We start from the raw sequence: 19,294 nt of genomic DNA, 5'->3' as shown, positions 1-19,294 counted from the left end.
TTTGAGAACCACCATTTCTGTGAGCCAGGGTGCTACACTGTATTAAATTTTGATGCCAGAAACCAGCATCTTTGAACTGCAGAGAACACCAATGTTTTTTCAAAGATAATATTCTTCATCTTATCATCACGTTAGTAATAATCTATGAAGTAGAAGGAAAGTTTCCAGCATAAGAATCTGAATCATTTAATTGACCAGCAATTACCAAATACTATGAATGACAGTATTTGTACATCATAATATCTTTTGTCCTTAGAAGGACTGAATGAAATAATAGGATTCTAAGTTTAAAGGAATTCAAGCTTTGGAGTTTCAAACTTCATTCTGTCACTTTTAACAGTGCATCTTCAGGCATGTATTTTAACTTTTCTCAACCATTACCTCAGGGGTAATAGGGCTATTATCCATATATAGGGCTATAGGACTATAATTATAATTTATATATTGTATAAATTTATAATTTATATAATTATCACAAGAGGTTATTGTGGGGATTAAAGCATGTGACAGTACACGGCTGACACAAACCAGTACTCCATTATTGGCAGCTACCATCATTTTGAGAACTTCCCAGTATGACTTGAAAGCTAACGAGTGCACAGGTGTAGTGTTTTTGTGGTCACTGGCAATATTGGACAGTCTCAACCCTGCCCCAATTTTCCCATTTCAACATTGAGATTGGGAACAATTTCAAAAGAGATTAATGTGAGATGAATGAGGACCCACAGTCATGATGATGAGAGGCTTAAGGCTGGCTTTAGAAGAGGGAGGTAGCTACTCAGTGACAGTCACACGAAGTCTGCCACAGCCTCAGCTGGGCGGGCTTTTAAAAAGCATCCTGGGCCCAGCCCTGAAATTCGGATTCTATTGGTCTGGGATGAGGCCCAGGCACCAGTATTTTTATAGTCCCAAGTGACCCCAATGCGTAGGAAGGTTGCTTATGACAGAATCATATTGCTCTATACACTAAACAAGAAATTTTTAGGAAATGCTAGAGGCAGCCATGTGTGGGGAGCTGGGTGGGTGGAAACGGCTGTAGGACAGTGACAAAGTCAGTATTTAACTCATTTGAATTGCTACAGCATTCACCTCCCATCTGTCTCCAAAATACCAAAGGCGAAGGGGGCTGCTGGCGTGAGGATCACGTATCAGGAAGAGGTTTCAGGCAGGAAAGAGCAGTGAGATGAGTCCCACGAGAGCAGGAACTCAGAACCGGGTGTCTGTGAGGTGGACGCTTGGCAGGGATGTGGGATGGGCTTGTGACGCTTAGATTACAGGGACAACCAGAGTGAAGGGAATGCAAGTCCACGTGCATGAGGTGTGCTGCTCGGGTTCTTGGTTTGACGTCACCACAATCTTGACTCCGTTATCCCCACCTAATCCCACAGCTCTCCCTCAGTATTTAAAACTTTTAACCCATTTATACAATTAAAATCTAATCTAATTGGGCCTAACCTTGTCACCTAAATTCTGATCAAATGAACTGCCTAGTTGAATCCAGTTAGAGCTCATTCCCATTCTTACGAGTATTTTTTATTTAAAGATAGAGGTCAAATATACTACAAATGCCCCATTTCCATCTGTCATTTTACTTCACTGCAAAATAAGATATAATCTAATGTGTCTAAAATACAAAAAGGATTATACAAATGATGTAACTAGGACCCACATTAATTTTTAAAAACCATTCCTTTTCATTACCATGTACTTTTACTAATACCTACCAAATTCACGAATATCTAGTTTCACATATACAAATCATGAAAAATAAAGATTTAAAAAATGCAAAAGGCATGAACTAACTAATGTGAAACAGAGACAATCAGCTTAAAAAAATTAAGTCAGCAAAGAGTTTTTACGTGTATCCATTTATTGATTGCTGGGAATACAGCTTATTGAGGATACATGACATGCATTCTGGGGGAAAATTAACTAAATCTGAAATGAAGCCATTCAAAAAGCCTGCAAGTTAATAAGTTAGCACAGATTAGACCTAAAGACACGGTGTGGGGTGACTCCAACAGCCATGCAGGGCTGTCATGAAGATTCCAGCTGCAAATACTTTTGGAACTTATTTATTTACTTTTTAAAAATAAACTTATTTATTTATTTACTTTTGGCTGCGTTGGGTCTTCGTTGTTGCGCGTGGGCTTTCTCTGGTTGTGGTGTGCGGGCTTCTCATTGCGGTGGCTTCTCTTGTTGCAGAGCACGGGCTCTAGGCGCGCCGGCTTCAGTAGTTGTGGCTCACGGGCTCCAGAGTGCAGGCTCAGTAGTTGTGGCGCACGGGCTTAGTTGCTCTGCGGCATGTGGGATCTTCCTGGACCAGGGGTCGAACCCGTGTCCCCTGCATTGGCAGGCGGATACTCAACCACTGTGCCACCAGGGAAGCCCTGGAACTTATTTATTCTTAATTACTTAGGAACTACCAGGGAAGAGTGAAGATCACCCTGCCTCTTTAGTTTGAACTAATGCTAGGAAGAATGCTGTTCACTGAAATGCCAAAAAACAAAAACAAAAAACTTGCTCTTACTTCAAATAGTTTAAGGTAATTCCACTTTTACAAATTCTTCCAAATCAATTCGTATGCTTTAGAATTATATAAGCAGCTATCAGATTTAGAAAAGATTAACAACTGAGGCAAAAGACTATTCATTTCATTCCTATATCTACTGCTGATTTATACTCTGTTCTAATACTAGCAGATTTTTACAGCATATTGTCAATTTTTCCCCACGGTGTTTGTTTTAACTCACTGATACAATAAAATGATATAAATTAAAGAATTCCAGTTACACTTAAAAGGAAAGATTAATTTACTGGAATGTCTCAGACTGTAAGTTAAAACTAATCATATATGTGGTATATATGACACAAAGATTATAACCTAAAATTGGATAAAATGCTGAAATATATTCATGACTGTAGAGTTACATGCCACATATTTTCCCCCAAACTCTGTAATGGGTTTTTTTTCTTAAAATGACACCATCAATGTCACTTGATATTCAAATGATTTGGATTGCTCTTCGTGGTAGCAGGAATAAAAAACAAAAAGAGAAAACAGAAACGGATATACCCCAGTGGAATAAAAAAGGGAAGATTTTGGCTGTTTTTTTTTTTTTTTTAAAAGAGGCAGCTTGTTCCCTCCATGAACCGTGTTCTTTCCTTAAATCTCCAGGAGGAATCGGTTATGGTTTGCAGCGCTGGACAAATCGAGGGTACAAGCATACATCTCGGATGTGGTATCTATCCAGAATCCAGGTTAAGAATCGTTCCAAGCCCAGGCCATAGCCTCCATGTGGACATGTGCCATATTTTCTCTGTTTAAAAAGAGAGAGAGAGAGAGAGAGAGAGAGGGAGAGCGAGAGAGAGGAATAAACGCTCAGTTTAAAATTTTGTCCAGAGCTTCCCTGGCGGTCCAGTGGTTAGGACTGCACACTCTCACTGCCATGGCCCCAGGTTCAATCCCTGGTTGGGGAACTAAGATCCCGCAAGCTGCATGGCATGGCCAAAACAGAAAATTAAAATAAATTTTGTCTGAAATAGTTAAAATTTTCTACTGTAAAATGAGTCAGCTTATTGTGGTTAAGAATTCAACCCCTTATAGCTGATTCACTTTGCTGTACAGCAGAAACTAACACAACATTGTAAAGCAACTATACTCCAATAAAAATTAATTGAAAACAACAACAAACAAAACAACAAAAGGAATTCAACCCTTAATCTATACTCCTTCATGGACCACATGTGAAAAAATAATTTGGTATGAAAAATAAACCAAGGATTTGCCACTCTGGAAGGAAGAGATTTCAAACTTTTAAATTAAGTTAATGTCTCTGTTTATCAGAAGAAAATGAAAGACTAGATACTGGTAGGATCTAATGACATTTTAAAAAATTCAGTAGCTACAAGCAAGGCCAGGAGTTAATAGGTTTTCAAATTAAGTTAACATATTATTGGCCAAAGACAAAACTAGCAGTACTCACATGCCACATTATTATAACCATGAAACTGAATACAGCTCATTCAAATGTCAAAGTATCACCCTGAATACTTCCCTTTTAAAAATTTCAATTTATACAGAACTATTACAGTGAAGAAAATTTAAAGTGATTAACGAAATTCTTTTTACCTGATCTGTGTACCAGTAATAGGGAGTGGGGTCAATTCCTTCTCTTTTATAACCTGCCAGTATCTCTTCATTATCCCAGATACGCATCGAGCCTCCCACAATCTCACCGACGTTGGGCATCAACACGTCAACCTTTCAAAATGAGTAAATAGAATGCGGTTACTACTAGGCTCTCAGTCACGGCTTTGCTCTAGAGTTTAAATGAAAATCACAATTAAGCTCCTATAACTAAAGCAGCACAATGATCATGCAAAATTCAGATATTATTCAAATTCTATAATTTAACAAGATAGGTTAAACCCAATCAGAAGACAAAAAGCACTTCTTTAAGTATTGTAGATTTATAATGAAATATTTGCTGTGAGCTGTATCTTATTCCAGTGGCAGTGCCCGCCCCTTTAAAAAGCAAAATCTCTAATACTATTTGAATCCCAAACTGACAGATTCGGTAAGGCGGGAATCCTCGGGACATCGCTGCATATAGAAGGACTTGATCTCCACAGGAAATCGACACAGCAAGATGGGCTCATTAATGGTGTCCGTCATCAGTCTCTCAGGAGCTTCTGGGATATCCTGAGGTTAAACAAGACTTCATTAACATTTACAACTCGAAAGGCAACGAGACAGAAGCAGCTCTTTGACCCAGTAGCAGCCCTTCATCTTATTCATGCAACAGAGTCCAGAATACACACCCACCCATGACCCATAATCACGTGGGTGTTAGGGACAATTTCTGCAAAACGAACTGTAAATAGATCTGCCTCCTCCTACAGTATATCTGTGCCATATTGCTTGAGGAACAAAAACACGCACAAAAAACAAACAACCTCCCAGACACTGCTCGGTTATTTATTTTTTCCGGTGGCCAGTTTTATCTAGGTCTGAAGCAAACGCAGTCCACTCAGTCCCACAAGGCATAAGATCATCAGTGAACGCTCCACAACATCAGTGACCTACACACAGAGTATGTTATTAATAACACCAATCTTTAAACTCTCCTGTTCTCTCTGCTTCTTTCCTGTTACAATAAATCCGCATGCCTTCAGTGGCAGTAAGGCACAGTCATAAGACAAATAGCCAGTGTCAAGTTTATAAGTGTAACCACACCTGGAGTAGTTAGCCAAGACAGGTTAGATGATGATGAATCAAGTTAATCTGCTTCCTTCTCAAACATCCTTCAGTAAACCACACATAAATTCAAGTTAAAACTGAAAACTCTTGTCCCAGTAAAAACAGACAGAGAGAACTGGACAAGACTCATTGATTTGTTTAATGTAAGAAACTGAGAGGGAGCTTAGCCACCACCTGGCACAGCTGTTTTCAAGCTCTCGTCCCTGGAGCCCTGCGTCGTCTAAAGTCCAGAGAGGAAACGGGAGGTGAGTGGGAGAGCTCTGGTCTCTCCGCCTGTAACTGCTTTACATACTAGAGTCCTGCATACAATTGAACTGGGGGAAAAGGGGTCGTACTGCACATTCCGAAAAGTTTGAAGACCTCTTCTCTCCTCTAGCGCCCTCATGTGTATGGGATGATACTGACACAAAGAGGAAATGCCGACACACATGGAGGACTTCCTGCGCCTCGGCCCTGCTGAGCATTTAGCTCATTAAGTTCTCACAACTTTGCAAGGTGGACGTTACCTCCAAGGCAGAGATAGGGAACCAGAGAGCGGGGTCACTGGCCTTACGTTAACCAGCAATAAGGACAGAGGTGGGAGCAAAGCCCACCTGGGGGGCTTCTTACTCCAAAGCTTGTGTTCTTTCCACTCAATCATACTACTTTGCTGAGTGCTGGGCGATAACAGTTCTCAGGTTTTCAGCACAGAATGTGGTTATTATGCATCATCAACTGAATTCATGATACAATAAAAGTAATTTACATAGACCTAGTACACTGTCCTCTGTAAATTCTTTCTAAAAACAAAAGAAAACTCTAGTTAGCAGCTATTACTTACATTTCATCTGTAAAACAGATTTGCAAATACTATGTAAAGAGTGGTTAAATGCACAGGGAAGAGGGCTTAGAATAATGTTAACAATCTATACCCCCAAAACATGCTGGGAGGGTGGTCCTGGGCAAGACAGACATGCTCAGTGTATCTGGGGCACTGGGCCACCTTCCCCAACAAAGCCTCCTCTCTTGGTTTTGCATTTTAATCAGTGGCGATTTTCTTTGAATTGCCTCCATATGAAGGAACTATAATTCACTGTTTTGGGGGGAGGAATCCTTTTTGAAGGAGCCAGATGGTTTCTCCAGAAAACCAAAACAAATATATACACATACCAACACTCTGCATGTGATTTCAAAGTTTATAACTTTCTGAAGCATCCTGCCAGTCTAGAGAATTACAGCTAGAGCTTGTAAGTCAAGACCACAGATTGATCATGGAGGAGGAAAGAGATAAAGGATGGGATGTGAAGGCTACAAACTTGCTAATAGTTACTGAACACTACAGAAAAGGCACTGCTCTAAGGTCTACTCTACATCTACTAAGCCATGGATCCTCAGACAACCCCAAGAAGAAGGGTCCGTGGTTATCATTTATTTGACAACAGCAGATGCCTTCTGCATTACTCGTTAATTAACCGGAAGTAGCAATCCACTTAAGCACAAGGTTACCTTTGAAAAAACGACTAGAAAGGAATACATACCTCTCCAAATTCATAGAAAGTTCCATCTTCTTTCTTTATATTGTGTTCTTTTAGCCACACAACAGCATCTGAATAGTTCATCCGTTTGAAAGGCCGTTTGGGGGGCTTGAAGTTCTACAGTAGAAAGGAAAAATACAGTGTATATAAAGAAACCACTCACACTAACATTTCCATTTTAAGAAACACTATTTATCATTACTATAAAATACTATTTCGGACTTAAAAACAATGTGGGGAATTCCCTGGCGGTCTAGTGGTTAAGACTCCACACGTTCACTGCTGAGGGGCTGGGTTCCATCCCTGGTCGGGGAACTAAGACACGCAAGCCACGTGGCACGGCCAAAAAAAAAAAAAAATTAGTCTGGAAATGAGTGAAGGGAGTCAAAAAGTATAAACTTCCAGTTATAAAATAGGTAAGTCCCATTAACAAGATGTAATGTACAGCATGGTAACTAGAGTTAATAACTCTGTATTGTTTTAGATATATAAAATTATTATGCTGTACACCTAAAACTAATATAATGATATATATCAATTATACCTATATATATATATATTAGTCATTTATTTCAAAGCTCACAAAGCTATTAAATCTATAAAAACCTAAAAAAATCTGTTAAAAAAACCTAAAAAACATAAAAATCTAAAAAAAAAAGACTTCACTGCCTTCCGAAGCAGAATCCTAATTTTGTGCTTCCATACAATGGCAGACCTACCGGGTTGAGGTCATGCACTGCGCTTGCTGCGGGTGATTTCAAGACTCTATCGACCACGTCACAAACCAAGTCCTCCAATCGGTTCAGGAGCTCCTCAAAGGTCAGGAAAGGGCACTCTGCTTCCACATGAGTGTATCTGAGGAACAAGACACTAGCTCAGAGCCTCTCTTCTTTTCACAAAGTTTCTCTTAAGCAAGGATTTTAATGCTGGGAAACTGTCCAGAAAGGGAAAACTCCCACCCTGCTAACCAACTCCCACCTCTCCAAATTAGTTTTAGCCCACCCGCCTTCCTTTCCCCCTTCATAGTCATTTCTTGTTTATTGCTCAACACATAAAGGATCAAGACAAAGTGAAAGAACAGACCTTAGTGAGTTATGGCCTAAGAGGCAAAACTTCTTAGACAGTTTCCATTAATTTATTCAACTGTCCTTCATATAGCCTATTAATACATCAGAGGTTTTTACACAGACATCATTTACCTACATCAAGATTGCTTCTCTAAACATATTTTCTTTAAAAAAAAAAATTTTTTTTTAAATAAAAACAAAATGACAATTCTGTACTCAGCCAGGTGCCTTCGTGTTCTGGATTGCTCTGCCCTGTATGACTGTGCGATACAAAAGACATCTCCCAGAGCTGGAATGCAGGTCTCCAGGTACAGCTGAGAGGACTGAGTCAGATACGCCTCTTCCCCAAAATAGTCCAGCTTGAAGAGTGTGGCACCGCCTTCCACTTGTGTTTGCACTAACGTTGGAGGACTGATCTATTCAGGTGGAAAGGAGTAAATAAAGGCCTTCTGTGAGCACCACTGTTCAAGTTCAAAAATGCTAAAAGGCATTGTTTGCAAAGGATGATGAACGCATACTTACTTCGTAGTACCCCCTATCGAAGAAGTGATCTCTAAAGCACTTGGTGACCACAGAACGTGCTTTTAGGATTTTGGACATGTTTTCTCCCCGGATCATCATGTGTCTGTTGTTGAGCTGGACGTCAACGTCAGACTCCTCGTTGATTAAGTTATCAGCGCCTCCAGCGGGGGCCAACCCGATCAGTTCCCAGAAGTCACAATTCAGCTCATGGCCCCCTGGAGCCTACATTTTTTAAAAGAGTGTAGGGAGGGAGAAGGAAACAGAAAATTTACAGTATGAAAGATTCTAATTTATATAAAAATTTTTAGTAAGCTCATATTTCTAAGAACCTTATCATTATTAGCCTACCCTTCTAAAAACGAAGACCCAATAATTGAATTTTATATTTCTTTAATATTTCTTTCAGACTAAATATACATACACAATTTTTAAAAAATAGAAAAGCACAAACCAGAAAATAAAATAAACTATAATCCCACGACTTGGAGTAACCACTAACTATTGTCAACATTTTGGTATATCTTTCTAGCCTTTGCCCAATAATTTAAAAGTAACATAATACCCACATTGAAAAACTCCTTAAGTACAAAGGTTTTACTAAAAGGTGTTTCTCTTTGGAACATATATATATAGTAAAAATTCAAATTCTCCCTAATAATTCCATTGAAAGCATTACATTTTAGAAGCCACACAGTATGAAATATATAGCTATCTTGGTACCAAACACTGGACAGCAAGTAATATCACAAAAACCATTCCATTTTGCAATCACATTACTTTCAAGGAAAATTCAGTAAACTTGAACCAGATATTTACTCTTAACATAGGTTCTTTACATAGACTCTGGGAGACTCTCTTTTATCAGTATTTCTAGTCTATCAGGAGGACACTATGGGCTCCCTCTGGTGGTTGATATGTCACGTTTGTTTGTTTTCTTTCCCAACAAACAAATAATATAACCACAACTGTTACTTGACCAATAATTACCAACAAGTAACTCTAACTGGTATAGGTTACATGCCTGTTGGCTGGGGAACAAACAACTCTCTGACTATCAAAACTAGCTTTAAGTTTTTTACAAAGAGGCTTTCAAATGCTATTTTAAAAGTTTCAGATTTATTTTATTTTATTTATTAAATATTTATTTGGCTGCGCCGGGTCTTCGTTGCAGCATGCGGGATCTAGTTCCCTCACCAGGGATCGAACCCGGGCCTCCTGCATTGGGAGCAAGGAGTCCTGACCACTGGACCACCAGGGAAATCCCAAAAGTTTCAGATTTAGATCACTGTTCTTTCCTGAAAAACTTTCGGTAGACTAAATTTTCATTTCCACTTAGCTGAAAAATTATTTACATACACACAGCAAATTGTTCTCACCCACGAAGTTTATTCAGGAATTCCTTAGGTTGAAAATCCCTGAGATCGTTACAAGAGCACACAAGCTGTACAGTATACGTATCTCACCGGAAAAGGAAAAGGCATTCTAAATTTAGCAGGTGCATCACATTTGTATATTTATATGCCAAATACCAAAAGTATCAATACAAATAAAGACACTGGAAAACAAACAAGTACACAACACTTCTCTCAGTGAGGAACTCAACGCACTCACCTGCTTGCCCTTTGGGGTAAGATTTAGCATTCCATACACTGCGACACTACTCTCAGTGGACAAGACTACTCCATTGTAACACTGACACTGTAAGAAGATCAAGTTCAAATTCAGTTACTCACATTTACATTAAAATAGTCTACCACATAAAAAGCAAAGGGAATTATTTACAAACAAGTTATCTCGTCCAAAACTAGTAAAATAAGACAGCCATCAAACATTTATCTATATACAGATACACATATGTAAATACATACTTTACATACATACACATGCATAAATAACACTAGCCCATATCCCTCAAAAATATCTGGAAAGTTCGTTTCTCTTTTTCTTTAAAATGTAGACTATTAAAATAACACACAGAGTTCACTTAGACTATGATAATCAATACTTGCTAAAATCATTAGGAGAAAAGTGATGGAAAACTTTATAAAGGAGGGATCAGGCCATCAACATCTGAACCCACTAATCATAAAGACAACCAGAATTATGTGCTCCGTGATGTGATGTCATTGGAAGAATACAGCTTTGTCCATGAAGTAGTTATATCAAGAAGAAGAAGAAGAAGAAGCAGAACCTGAATCTGACCAGACCTAACCTCCAGCTTATAAGAAATACAAAGGATAGAGGAACATGTTAAATGACACCTTATGATGCAATCAACCAAATCCAGAATGTGAGAAGTCCCACAGGACCAATGACCAGACTTTTTCCAATAAATGGCAAGGGGGAGTGGGGTGGAGAAAAGAGAATGAAAAGGGAGATCTGTTATAGATTAAGAGCGATTTCAGAGACATATCAACTAAATGCAACATGTAGATCTTGTTTGGATCCTCATTCAAACCAACCAACTGTAAAAAAGACATCATGAATCAATTGGGAGAATCTGACTGGATATTTAGGAGTTGTGCTTATTTTGGGGGTGGTGTGATAATGGTAGTGTGGTTATATTAAAAATATTTCTTCTTGGTGATGCATATGCAAGTATGTTTATATGAAATATGATGTCTGGGAGGTAAAAGGGGGGAGCAGTAAACCAGAACTGGCCAAATATTAATCATCACTCGTTATGGACTTAACGTGTATCTGCTGCAAATTCGTATGTTGAAACCCTTCTCTGCTCTCTGCTATGTGAGGATGAGCACACAACAGGAAGTGGGTAGTCTGCAACCCAGAAGAGGGCCCTCACCAGAACTTGACCATGCCGGCACCCTGATGTGGACTTCCAACCACTAGAACCATGAGGAATAAACTTGTGTTGTTCACAAGCCACCCAGTTTATGGTACTTAGTCACAGCAGCTCAACTAAGATGTTACTGAAGCTGAGTGTGGGCACGTGAGGTTTCTTCCTACTGTTCCATTTTTGAGATGTTGGAAATTTTCCACGATAACAGTTAAAATAAGTACAGACCCTAAGCTTCCCAAAACTAACAATAAAGTAACCTATTGAAAAAAACTGACTTTTCATCGTAAATATGAAAATATTTACCAAATCATCTGACAAGACACACTGGAGATAACCCGTACCATCCCGCAACACCAGAAACATTAAATTCTTTCCTAAAAACGAGAAAGAGAAGTTTAGCCAGATTGTTTGAGAGGCACTTGAAAGCACTTTCTCATAATTTAATCTTATGTAAAGGAACCGCCACGGTTAAATGTTGAACGTTCTAACCTCCCACATGGCCCCATTCCTCTGAAGGGTTCACCAGTAATATCACTACTCAGTATCTGGCAAGTATTTTGCCTTCTTCATTTTTCAAACCCTTCATACTTTTAAACCCTACGTGAGCCTCCTGACCCACACGATCATGGGAAAGCAAGACAGTAAGCATGTGAGTCGAGGGATTAAATCTTATTCACCGTTGAGTCCCCTGCAATACCTAGCAAAGTGCATTCAGCAGGGGGTGATATATACTGGTGCGCAGAAGCACTCTTGGTTTTTTATGCCCCCCTTTCTTTTTATGAAGGAGTTGACAACCACTTACAATAAAAGACATGTAATAAAATAATAAAAGCAGAAAGAGAAAGCAAAACATCATGACCAAGTGCAAATATACTAATTATAAAAATCAACATCACTGCCATCAGTAAGTTTCAGATTTGGCTCTGCACTTCCGGTAATATACCCCCTGCTTTTCATTAAAGAATTCAATTCAATTAGACAAATATTTCCTGGATACCTCCTGATCACTGTGACTGCTTACAGTTAAGTATCATTTAAAGAATTTTTAAACTTTCAATAGTCATATTAAATAAGAACCAACTTAGGATACAAATTAGTATTTCCTTTAAAAAGCTAGCATTCTCAAACAAAAATACCACCAAGTAAATGTTTTTTTTTAAAGTTCTTCATCATCTAAGAGCAGGGATATGGAAAATTAAAGAGAGAAAAGGACAGCTATGACAGTTACCTTGCCTACGCAGCCTGTGGACCCAGCCAAATACCTTTACTCTTTGGCCTCTATATCCTTCTAATTCACGAATCTTCACCTGTCAAGTCGAAATAAAAAACATTTGACCCAGCATGTCACTTATCACATACCAACTTTGTCGTGAATATTAGATAGATGGCAGAAAAGTGTTACAAATTCACAAATGGTGTAAAACTGCTGACAGTCACTCTACTACAGGTCAGAGCCAAAAAATTTCACCACACTGGAGGGGTTAAAAAAAAAAAAAAAAAATCCAAGTCTTCTTTCTCTTAGTGCAAAACTGTGAGTGAAACAACCAGAACTTCAGATATTGTTATATAAAATCAATGAATTCACAATAGCAACAAGGCTAGTCCATGCAGAGCCCCCTCCCTGACCTCACCATCCCTCCCACCACTCTGGGTGGTGGACGCTACCGAGGCTGGCTTTTCCTCCGAGGGATGGAGGAGAGAGGGGAGGGGAGGAAGGGGTTGGTGGGTGTGGCCAAGAAAACAGCTTCATCACCAAGGAAGCAAGAAAAAAATGACAATCCAGCAGCAGTAAGAACCATTCGAATCCTAACCATGTCCATTCACAGAGCACCATTCTGGTCTTGAAAGAATATAGACATAATCAAATTTCAAAAAAAAAAAAAAAATTACAAAAACTTTTTCTTTATTTAAGAAATCATGAAAATCTTGGATTTCAACCTCTTCCTTTTACTGTGAGGAAATGACACCCAGGGAGGGTGAAATCACTTGTCTGAGACCACACAGCCCACCAGGCCTGGATTCCAGGGCTGCTTAGCTTTTAGTCGGGACAGAAATCGTTCAACATGCAATTACTAAATTTTATCAAAAAATGAGCCCCGCAAGGACCAGCCTCATAACTCTCAAACATTACTGCGCTCTCTCCCTTTTGAAAGAAAAGAAGAGACAAACAGTGCAAAGGAACAAAGCACGTGGCACGCCCCTCAGACACAGAAATAATAGTTTGACCCCGTGAGGCCACAATATTTGAAACGATATACATCACACTTACGCAATTTGGCTCTGGAAGACTTGGGTCGTTTTTAATGGTAATCTTCTTTGCTTCTTCCAGGTTCTTCTCTCTTCGTAAACTGTCTTCTGCCTAGTTTTAATAACCAGGCAATTTGTTAACATGGCTTCTGGTGTCCCAACTTGAAAAATGTTCACAGAGCAAATCTACTGCTCACCTCTTTCTTTTCCCGGGATTCACTCTTCATCTGTTCCCTGTGCCACAGTTTTCTAATGTTCTTCATCTGTGATTTAGAAATAACATCCCACCTCTGGAGGGATAAACAGATATTTAATGTTTTCAAGACCGCTGTATTCTAATGAAAGTTTCTTCACAAAATCTAATTCTCTAAAGCTTTGGGTTCACCCTACCTCGTTTTCTTTTTGTGAATCTACGTAAATGGTAGGAAAGGGTTCTTTTCCAACTGTCATCAAAGCCTTGGGGAGGGAGAGAGAAAGAAAAAGGACGTTTCTTTAACATTGTACAGTGTTTAAAATCAAAATAACACCTGAATTACGAGGTAACTTTGATCACCTAGAACATAATTGGGAGCCCAGAAGAAAGCATAAAGACCCTACCAGCCAAAGGTCAATGTCGACAGAAGGAATGGCGGAACATTCAAAGAACATTTTGCTTACAGTAGAACGTCCTTTCCCAAACAATTCTAGCAAGTTCGGTTTCACAGTATATAGTTTCCCATACTAGTGAACTAGAAGCCACAGATTTTAAGTGGCCACGGGGACCGACAGGAGGTACGCTGACAACAACATAAGAGACCGCTGACGGCAAAGGCCAGCTGCAGGGCACATCCAGACGGTTAATCCTCTCGAAGAAACCAGGGGAGTCATTTCTGAAACTCTCTCAACAGCATAATGGTTAGGTACACAGAAGGCTAAGTTTCATTTAATTGGAAAAATTCCTGTGTGTAGAATGTATGTACCTCTTTTCACCAATACTGGGATATATCAGACATCAATATTATCATTTAATATTTTAAAGTTTGTATTCTTTTTTAAAAAAAATAGATAGTTGAAAGTATGTAAAAGATAACTGTTTTATTAACTGCTTCAAATATTCCTTCAAATTTTCTCCTAAGTTATCATCAACCAAGAAATGCAATGAATTACTGTCTCTAGTGTAAGATCTGAAGCTTATGAAAACTGACCTTTTCTTAAGATCTAGTTTCCAAACCTGAAAAATACTTTTCACCTTGATTTAACACTAGTCTCAACTCAATTATTGCTACAGAGAAGGAGGGAAACTGGATCTTTTGGAAACATCCAGGAGAGTTAACAATTAGACTTTGTAAGGATGTTTGTAAATCACTAAGAATTCATTTACGACCTGACAGTCTGTACTGATCCCTCCTTTGTTAATCACTGATACTGAAAGAGTCAAACTATGATTCTCCAAATCAGAACGGCACACTTCTGCTAACAGCGACGTTTTGCAAACATTCATCTAAACACTACTGTCAGTTCTGGGGAGCCACAGGAATCACCCCAACAATCCAAAATGAGAAAGATTTCCCCCTAAGAGTTAAAAAATTAAGACCCATGGTTGACACACAACCAGAGTATGAGCTAAAAGAGGAGAGAATGGTCCCAGGGCAGGAACACTTGATAATAACCTAAATGAATACTGTAACAAAGCTCACAAGAAGGGGGATTGGCCAGACACAGATACACAGAAAAAAGTGCCAGGGCAGTGCTCTTCCTGGTGCTGTCCTGGGAGAGGGCTTTAATCAACTTCCTTATGTAGCAGCTGTAGCCCTTGCAGTCTACAGGCAAGCCCACGGCTACTTTCAGAGGGATGTCTTCTTGGCCCACACTGTAACCTGATGCCATCAGGTACCTACTCAATCCTGAGTCGAAGCTCTCGAAGAACCCATCTGAACTGTATTTGGCTTTCCATGTAAGTCTGCTTAAAGAGAATATGCTAAACTCATTGGAGGATTCTACACCCTGAGAAATAATAATATATTGTTAAATTAGCGTCCTGGCTTTAGGCTCCAGACTCATGAGTTCCTGAGTGTCTGCTCCGTTCTTGGTACTGATATAAATCAGGTCTTTGAGTCTCAAGGCTCAAGATCACATCTGGATTCGAGTGGTAAATTCACCGAGAGAACTCTTAGGAGTCAGTTTGGAAGAAATGTGAGCATAAACTCAGTATGACTAAGGGAAGATGATTTTTATTTCTACAAGAATTAAAACACTGGCCAACTGACTCATTGGAGAGAAAAATTCCGAGATGCGATGCCGTACGGTAAGGAAGAAAAGAAGATACCTATTAAAAATGTTCAAGGGGAATTCCCTGACAGTCCAGTGGTTAGGACTCAGCCCTTTCGCTGACAAGGGCCCAGGTTCAATCCCTGGTCGGAGAACTAAAGATCCCACAAGCCTTGAGGCGCGGCCAAAAAAAAAATGTTCAAAAAAGTTTAGACGTAGATCATCTAATACCCTTAAAGCTACATATCTGTATACACCCCTTACTTGCCCTTTTCGGAAAGTTCTCTTCACACCTAGTGCTTTAAATAAAACTCCTGACAAGTCACATAATAACTGACATGAGTCATTAATAAATGCAAAGTCGTTTTCCTAATGAGAAAGAGGCACTACCTTAAGGCCTGTTTTAAAAGGTTTCTCCTTGGTTCCATCACCAGTAGTGTCACTCCCCTCTCGGTCTGAGACATACAGCTCTGCTGTTTCACAAAAAGAGAATAAGTTACTCACTTGGCCAATAATTATCAGTCACCTCATACTGCAGCTACTTTATCCATTCTTTATCTTTGTAAACAGAACAAGCATCTGATTGGTAAAAGTTATCAAGGTCCAAAAGAAATTATACCATAATTATTTTCCCACTTCCCTATCCAAGGACATCCATCCCATAAAAAGGGATTAGTTAAACTTAGCTTTTCAAAAGGAACTTTGATCATTTTCATTTGTGGTACTGCTTCTATCTACTCGAATCCCCAACAACAAAGCAATGGCTTTGCAGTTGGCCAGACCAAACTGGAAGCTTGGATGTTGTACCTTAAAAGCCCGAGTGACCCTGGAGAATTCACTTAACCTTTCTGGGCTTGTTTTTGAGCCTATAAAATGAGGAAAACAATACCCATCTTGAAGTACTGAGGATGAAATATATAAATCGGATATGCTGGTGCTAGAGCACAGAAATCAAATAAATACCAGTTTTCTCTGGTCTTTAAAGGAAACCAAAGCTCTGAGGTTAAACAAACCGAAGAAGGCCTCACAAGGAGTAAGCGAGCAGAGACATCAACCCAGGTCTCCTAAATCACTTCCTTTTCCTACTGCACCAGATGGTCTCCCAGGAAATCTCAATATAAGTGAGAATATGTGAAAAAGAATTCGCATTCTTAAGTCCTTTCCTGCCGGTCACTTGGAAGAGTCACATATTTGGGGGCTGCCCTGAGGTCTGGCCATGCCTCGCTCTGCCTACGTCTCAGCTGAATCACGGGATTTCTCGCAGTGGGGCCGGGCCGGGAGCGGCCGCCACCCCAGCCGGGGCACCCAGGGCTCAAGGGGAGCCGGGCCTGCTCCGCGAGCGCGGACCCAGGGTGGGTCCTGGCCCCTCCTCCCTCCCACCATTCATGTGAACAGCGGCGGGGCGCCCAGTCTGCGCCAGGCACCAGGGTAAGTAAGAGCTGTATTCGGCCGGAACAAGGCTGCTGCCCCAAGCAGGAGCGCCGCGCCGCGCCACCTACACACCCCGGGGTCCCCGAGCCTCACTCACCTAGCACCATCCCCGCGGTCGCCCTGGTCACCTCCAAGGACATCACCTCCAACACGCCGCCGCCTTATCTCCCGCAAAGTGCACAGGCGGCTTCCTCAGCTCGGAGGTTGCATCAGATAATGTCGTGCAGAAGTCGTCGCAGTAAGTCACCCGAGCGTCGCGGCTCCATTGGTTACAGGAGGTTACGGAGCGTGGGCGAGCGACGCCGCAGCCGCCATCTTTGGTTCGGGCCTAAGCAACTTCCGGGTGTGGCTCCGCCCCGCTCCCCTCGCTCCCTCCCAGTGAGCTGGGGGCTCCCGGGGGCACAGCCGGGGACTCCTTGGCCCCCCGACATCCGGGTGGCGCTGCAGTCCCGATCCCCCCGGCCTCAGTCTCCCCAACTTTCCCGCTGAATCTTCCAGTTCCGCGCCACCCCCCACCTCCCGTTGTGGGCACGGTAGGGCCCTTCCGGAAACCGGATCCTGGATTGCGTTCCACATCCCCAGATGGTGGAATGCTTGTGGAATTAATGTCGTCGTCAAATACATTGAGCTCCAGCCACAAGCTGGGGGTGGAGGTAGGGGTCAGGGACAGAGTTAAGGGTAGTCCTGTCTCCCATTCACTGCCTGCTTTGAAATAATGAAGGTGTTTTAACTTTCTAACTTCAATGAACGAATGAATGTATTTCTGTATTTGTCACTCGGACTATAGGGTGTGTTTTTATTTTGAGTTACAAGAATCACTATTATGGAGGCCGTGATAACATTGTGAAAAGAACTAGGGCTTCAAACCTGGGTGGAATTCTGGTTCTGCCTTTTGCTGTGTGCCGTGGGATAAATGAGCTAACCCGTCTGAGCTTCAATTTCCCTATTTGTGAAGGTTGATTAAGTTCACTGCTCAGCAGTCATAGGTACTAAGTAAAGGGTAGGTAACATCATCATTCTCAGCTTAGTGGAATACCAGAGTTTGTCCCTGAATCAAAGGAAAACATACTCTTGTTATGAAAGAAACTCTACAAATAACTCTGTGCATAGATTCAGAGTCTATCAAAAATATGAACCAGATACTTTTCTTTAAGAATGTTTTCCCCAGTTTCACGGACTTTCCCCTTTCCCTCTTTGCTGAATGGTTTCTCTTTGTTCATGTGTTAGTTATCTGTTGCTGCAAGGCAAATTCATTACCTCACATAGTTTCTGAGGGTCAGGCATTCGGGAGCAGCGGAGCCAGGAGTTCTGACACAGGGTCTCTCCGGAATCAAGCTGTGGGCAGGGGCTGCAGTCACCTGATGGCTTGACTAGGTGAGGATCTGCTGCCAGGCGCACTCACGGCTCTTGGCAGAAGGCTGTGGTTTCACGTCAGGTGGGCTCTGCAGAGGGCTGCCAATGACGGGGCAGCTGACTTCCCACAGAAGCAAGAGATATGAGAGAGAGAGATTGAGAGAGAGAGAGACAGAGAGAGAGGAACTGTATTGGTTGTCTATGTTGTATAATAAATTACCCCCAAACTCCAAGCAACAGTCGTTTTCTCACATTGCCTGTGGACCAGGAATCTGGGCAAGGCCTAGGTGGGACCTCAGGCTCTGGGTCTCTCAAAAGACTGCAATCGAGGTGTCAGCTGGGGCTAATTTAAGATTTTTTTTTAGCAGTTTGTTTTGAAAGTTGTATGTAAGATTACTCAAAAATACGGAATGCTTCACACATTTGTGTGCCAACTTTGCATGGGGGCCATGCTAATCTCTGTATCCTTCCACTTTTAGTATATGTGCTGCCGAAGTGAGCACAGTCTAAGATTTGTAAATCTCACCTGGGTGATGCTTTCCCACACACTCCTGTGGGCGTCGGCAGGATTCAGTTCCTCACAGGCTGTTGGACTGAGGGCCTCAGTTCTTCGCTGGCTCTTTGCCAGAGGTCTCCCTCAGCTCCTTGCCACGTGGGCCTCTCCGGTGGGCCGCTTGCTTCATCAGAGCAAGAGAGCAGGAAGGAGAGCATGCAGGCAAGATGGAAGCCACGGTCCTTTGTATCCCATCAGTTTTGCCATATTCTGTTCATTAGATTCGAGTCACTTGGTCCAGCCTACACTCAAAGAAAGGGTTTTACACCAGGGCATGAATACCAGGCGGCAGGGATC

The 19,294-nt window shown here is 41.1% G+C and overlaps 1 protein-coding gene across 4 annotated transcripts; it reads right to left on the bottom strand.

Annotated features, from left to right (window-relative positions):
• Positions 1-1,849: 1,849 nt before the first annotated feature.
• On the bottom strand, positions 1,850-17,423 carry NARS1 (asparaginyl-tRNA synthetase 1). Of its 4 annotated transcripts, none has more exons than XM_082354991.1 (15): positions 17,189-17,423; positions 16,051-16,133; positions 13,804-13,869; positions 13,611-13,703; positions 13,436-13,525; positions 12,395-12,473; positions 11,470-11,540; positions 9,978-10,064; positions 8,367-8,588; positions 8,061-8,260; positions 7,497-7,632; positions 6,781-6,894; positions 4,574-4,705; positions 4,133-4,264; positions 1,850-3,320 (listed from the first exon to the last, which is right to left on the bottom strand). In XM_082354991.1, the coding sequence occupies exons 1-15, from the start codon at positions 17,229-17,231 to the stop codon at positions 3,189-3,191; spliced, it is 1,680 nt and encodes a 559-aa protein (XP_082211117.1). In that variant the 5' UTR covers positions 17,232-17,423; the 3' UTR covers positions 1,850-3,188. The 4 variants fall into 4 exon arrangements, with proteins under 4 accessions (XP_082211117.1, XP_082211116.1, XP_082211118.1 ...); XM_082354990.1 differs by having other exon boundaries at positions 16,051-16,130; positions 17,189-17,377; XM_082354992.1 differs by lacking the exon at positions 9,978-10,064 and having other exon boundaries at positions 17,189-17,379.
• Positions 17,424-19,294: the final 1,871 nt, after the last annotated feature.

This window comes from Balaenoptera borealis, assembly GCF_965194805.1.
Source record: "Balaenoptera borealis genome assembly, chromosome: 14".
NCBI lineage: Eukaryota > Metazoa > Chordata > Mammalia > Artiodactyla > Balaenopteridae > Balaenoptera > Balaenoptera borealis.
Note: the sequence above shows the minus strand (reverse complement) of the source record. Positions and strands in the feature narration are given on the sequence as shown.

Excerpts from the sequence above, each read along its gene's own strand:
- NARS1 (XM_082354991.1), bottom strand. The coding sequence starts at position 17,231 with ATGTCCTTGGAGGTGACCAGGGCGACCGCGGGGATGGTGCTAG. Across the intron at positions 11,541-12,394 it reads CCACAGGCTGCGTAGGCAAG|GAAAGAATTTAATGTTTCTG; the intron begins GTAACTGTCATA and ends TCTCGTTTTTAG. Across the intron at positions 8,589-9,977 it reads TTACCCCAAAGGGCAAGCAG|GCTCCAGGGGGCCATGAGCT; the intron begins GTGAGTGCGTTG and ends TAAAAAATGTAG.